The following is a 4338-nucleotide window of genomic DNA, read 5'->3' as shown; positions in this document are numbered from 1 at the left end:
AAAAAAAAGGAAAGTCAAAGCATTAGTTTAAAGCAAGTATACTTCTTTGCACGGGAAATACAAAATAGCACCCTCACCGAATTCAACGAAGTCATCCGAATTCTCTTTTCAGCCAACTCGTCTCTCTCATCGGTGAGGGAGCCGGAGCCTGACCGCTTCAGCCTGAGGCCGAGAGACCCAGAGTCGTCGGCTGCAGGCGGACCGGGGAGCGGAGCGGGCTCCACGTGGATGCTGGGCACGGTCGGCACGAGGGTTGATACGTCCCCTGGCACCTCAGCCCTCCGCATCGCCTCGGCAGAGAACATGCTAAAGTTGCGCTTCTCAGCGCGAGGGGGTGGGGGCGGAGGCGGGGGCGACGGTGCCGCGGAGATCGAGAAGGGCACAGGCGACGACATGGTGGGGCCGGCAGGCAGTAAGGGGAGAATTGGCGCCTTTGGCCGGACGGACTCCTTGGGGGGCGCGGGGGCGGCGGGCCGCTTGTAGACGGGTGAGGCGGAGGACGCCGGCGTAGAGGCAGAGGGCGCCGGTGTGGAGGAAGAGGGCACCGGCGTGGTGGAAGAGGGCACCGGTGTGGAGGAAGAGGACGCTGGCGTGGAGGCAGCAACTGGCGCGGGGCCGAAGTGGCCGGGGGTGGCCGGACCGAGAGCGGCCGCGGTGGCGGTGGCGTGCAGCTGCGACGCGGGGCCTGGCATGCCTGGCACGTGAGGGATGGCGCGGCCGTCGCACACGATGGTGAGCACGCCGCCGCCGTACAAGATGCTGGACGACGACGAGGTGGCGGTGGACGTGCCGGGGCCGGGCTGGTGCTGTTGCGCCCCATGCGGCGACGAGGCCGGGGGCAGGGGCTGCGCCGGCCGGGGCGGACGTTGAGGCGGCGGGGGCGGGGCTGGAGCGGTCAGCGGCTGCGCAGCCAGCGTCAGCGGGTTGAACGCCGTGATGTTGGTCAGCGGGTTCAGCAGCGGCTCGCCGAGCGGCAGCGAGTGCCCCATAGCGACGTGGTGCCCCATAGCGGAGCTGAGGGCCGAGCCCATGGACATCCCATATCCCATAGGGTGGAGCGGCAGGTGCGAGGGCGCTGGGATGCCCTTGATGCACAGGTTGGGCGTGGTTATGTTGGGGATAAAGGGCATGACGAGGTGTGTCGCGTCCGCCATGCCGTTCCCGCCGGCCACGCTCATGTACGGCGACTTGCCCTTGTGATCGGCCCCGGACGCCGAGGTGTCGGTGTTCGCGGCCGATGCCGGCACCTGCTGTAGGATAGTACCGCCGCCCGACTGCAGCCCTGACTTGGAGATGGTCACCACCATCTGCTGCGGCGAGGCCCCCGCGTTGCTCACCGCGCCGCCATCCGCGCCCGACTTGTCCGACATGTTGAGCCCGGACGGCTCGATGCGCAGCGTGGTCGGCTCACCCGCGGCGTTATCTAGGATCTGCACCTGGCCGCCGAACATCTGCAGCGAGTTAGCGCGCAGTGGTGAGCGCGACAGCTCCTCCAGAGAGCGCAGCGTTGCAGGAAGCGGCGACGGCAGTGGCGAAGGTGGCGGCGCGGGTGAGGCGAGCGCGCGCGGCGAGGCCCGCGGTGAGGCCCGCGGCGGTGCTGGCTGCTCACTGCCGCCCGAGTCCAGGCGGCGCCTCTTGGGCGGCACCGGCACCGCGTTGTAGCTGTCCACGAGTGGCGTGTTGCCGAGCAGCGGACCCGGCGACGGCTGCGGTGGCATCACGCCCCGGGGAGACACCTCCGCACTGGGCGGCCGGCTAGGGACCCGCGGCTGCATGAACGCCGTCTTGCCGCAGTACATGACGTGCTTGCGGAGAGCGTCCGCACTACGGTAGGGCGCTTTGCAGTTGTGGCACTGGTAGGCCGCGCCGGGCGGGGCGCCTGGCACCAGGTAGGTGGCGTCCTCGGGTCGTACCTCCGGGAGGTACGGCGGCAGCATGGAATAGGCGCCGGTGTCCACGGCGGGGAGGTAAAGGCCCGCCGCCGCCGCGGCCCGCGACTTGAGCAGGATATCCTTGATGACTGAGCCATCGATGCTGGCGTGAGACCCGTGCGGGTCCACGCCATAGCCGGCAGACACTCGCTTGAAGGCCGAGTCCGGCTCGTGGGCAGTGGTGGTGGCGGGCGGGAGGTGGTGCAGGTGCTGAGCCTGCAAAAGGTGGCCCTTCATCTGGTGGGCGGGCTGGTGCAGCTGGTGGTGGGTTGGCAGCTGGTGGGACTGCATCTGGTGGGGCACCAGCTGGTGGTGCAGCGGCTGGTGCTGTGGATACGGGTGCTGGTGCAGCAGGGGCAGTTGGTGGGGCGGGGGTGGCTGGTGAGCCGATTGTCGCTTGTGTGGCTGAGTCAGGTCCAGGGAGCCGTCGCGGACGTGCGGCACAGGTTTGGAGAGGTTCAGGGGAGCCTCCGCATCAGGCCCAGCCATCAGGGCGCGAGGGTGAAGCGGGGAAGGCGCCTGCGGCGGGGGCGTGGGCGTGGGTGTAGCGGTGGGCGGCGGGGCAGCAGGGCCGGCCCCACCCTGCTTCTGCCCCGTCAGCGCGAGGGCCAGCCTGGAGTCGGCCTGCTGTTCCCCGCTGAACTGGCGGTACAGATACTTCTTGTGCAGCGGTGAGGGGGCAGGGCTGTCTGCGGCGGGGGCAGGCGATGGGGCGGGCGAAGGAGCGGGCGAAGGCGCTCCAGATCCGGCGGGTGAGCTGCTTCCGCCGATGCGCTGGCTGTACTTCTTGGCCCAGAGCGGGTCGGCCGCGTCCACGATGGCCTTGTTCTCGGAGATGAGCTTGCTGATCCGCCGCTGGAGGGTCTCGGGGCTGGGCGTCGACGACTGCATGGGGCCGAGACTGAGGCCGAAACCGGGCGTCGTCAGACCCTCCGGCCCCGGCGCCAGCCCCGGCCCCGGCCCCGACTCGGACGACGCCGGTCGGCGTGCACCGTTCTCCTTCTCCTCGCTGTACTGGAAGGCGGCCGGGTGGAACTTGGGCTTGTAGATGTTGCGCACGGGCTCGGGGTGCTCCGGCTGCTGGCCAGGTAGCGCGCTGCTAGGCGTGGCCGCGGGCGCCGGAGGTGCGCCGTCTTCGCGGCCGTCACTCGAGCCACCGTCGTCCTCGGCGTCGGGCGGCATCTGGGGGAAGAGCGACGGGTCCGCTCCCACCTCCTCCATCTTGCGCGTGTGCGTATGCGAGCGGCGGTGCTTGTAGAGGTTGCTCATGGTCTTGAAGCGGAACCCGCACGGTTCACAGGGGTAGGGCCGCTCGTTGGTGTGCGCCCGAATGTGCTTCTCGAGCACCGAGGGCTTGGCGCACGCCATGTTGCAGTACGAGCACACATAGCGGCCCGCGCCTGCCTCCTCCCTGCCCGGGCCACCGTCAGGGGTGGCGGCCGCGGCGTCCCCGGGGGCGGCGGTGGGTGCCGCGGGCGCGGGCGGCGGGTGGCCATTCACCGCGGCAGGTGAGGCAAGCGCAGCCACGCCCGGGGTGGGCGCGGGCGGTGCCGCCGGGGCCTCCTCCACCTCGACCACCTTCTTGAACTTCTTGTGCAGGTAGCGGCCGGCTCCGCCATCCTGGTTGTTGACGTGGTTAGTGATGGCGATGATAGTGCGCTGCACGCCGTTGCCCACCGCAGGCGCATCTGCAACACAAGACGAAAACGCAACAGTCAGAGCACGAACAAGATGGGGCGTGGCGGCGGAGGGCCCCTGCGCCGTAGGCAGCCCCGCCACACGGGCGAGCCTGCCGGGCCTCCCCGCCTGCAGGGGGCCGACCCCAAGCCCAGCGACGAGCTGACTCACCGCTCTCGGTCTTCCGACGGCGCTGCTGCTGCTGCTCCTGCTGCTCCTGCTGCTCCTGCTGCTCCTGCTCCGCCTTCTTTCGCAGGATGATCTCCTGGATGTGTCGCTGTTGCTGCTGCTGTTGCTGCTGTTGCTGTTGCTGCTTCACCGATTGTGCCGACCCTGCAGGAGCAACAGACAACACTGTTAACACGTTCTTTTGCGGCTGTGCGTTTGGGGGGTTGGAAAAGACGGTAAAGCCGGACCACACAGAGGTCCGCTAATCTATCTTCGAGTGGCACATCATAGAACGGGATTTGTTAAAAATAATAACAACAATTCTGTGAAGCGTAGAAAGAAGCTATACTGAAGTAAACGAAGGCGCGTGTCAGCCGATGAATCGCCCTCCTACGCCGCACCCAGCACAAGTCTTATAGCACCCTTTGCGAAGGACACAAAAGTCTGACGGTGCGTCTAATTAATTCACTGGTCCCGCTCGTACGCAGTAACGGGCAGAGAGCGCGGCGGGCAGCGGCGGGGAAGGCAGAAGGAGAGAGAGGGGTGAGTGAACAGGGAAGGC

The 4338-nt window shown here is 67.9% G+C and overlaps 1 protein-coding gene across 1 annotated transcript in view; it reads right to left on the bottom strand.

Moving 5' to 3' along the window:
- The window catches only part of LOC113210650 (transcription factor HIVEP3), a 19209-nt gene extending 15910 nt beyond the window's left edge, over positions 1-3299 (bottom strand). Inside the window, exons 1-3 of the mRNA XM_052264310.1 lie at positions 2508-3299; positions 1914-2309; positions 968-1451 (exon numbers count right to left, since the gene is read on the bottom strand). Of these exons, the coding sequence (XP_052120270.1) occupies positions 968-1451; positions 1914-2309; positions 2508-3299 (1672 nt within the window). The remainder of the gene's footprint in view (positions 1-967; positions 1452-1913; positions 2310-2507) is intronic.
- Positions 3300-4338: the final 1039 nt, after the last annotated feature.

This window comes from Frankliniella occidentalis, unplaced genomic scaffold, assembly GCF_000697945.3.
Source record: "Frankliniella occidentalis isolate FOCC.00 unplaced genomic scaffold, Focc_3.1 Scaffold18, whole genome shotgun sequence".
Taxonomy (NCBI): domain Eukaryota; kingdom Metazoa; phylum Arthropoda; class Insecta; order Thysanoptera; family Thripidae; genus Frankliniella; species Frankliniella occidentalis.
This window is presented reverse-complemented; position numbering and strand designations above follow the sequence as displayed.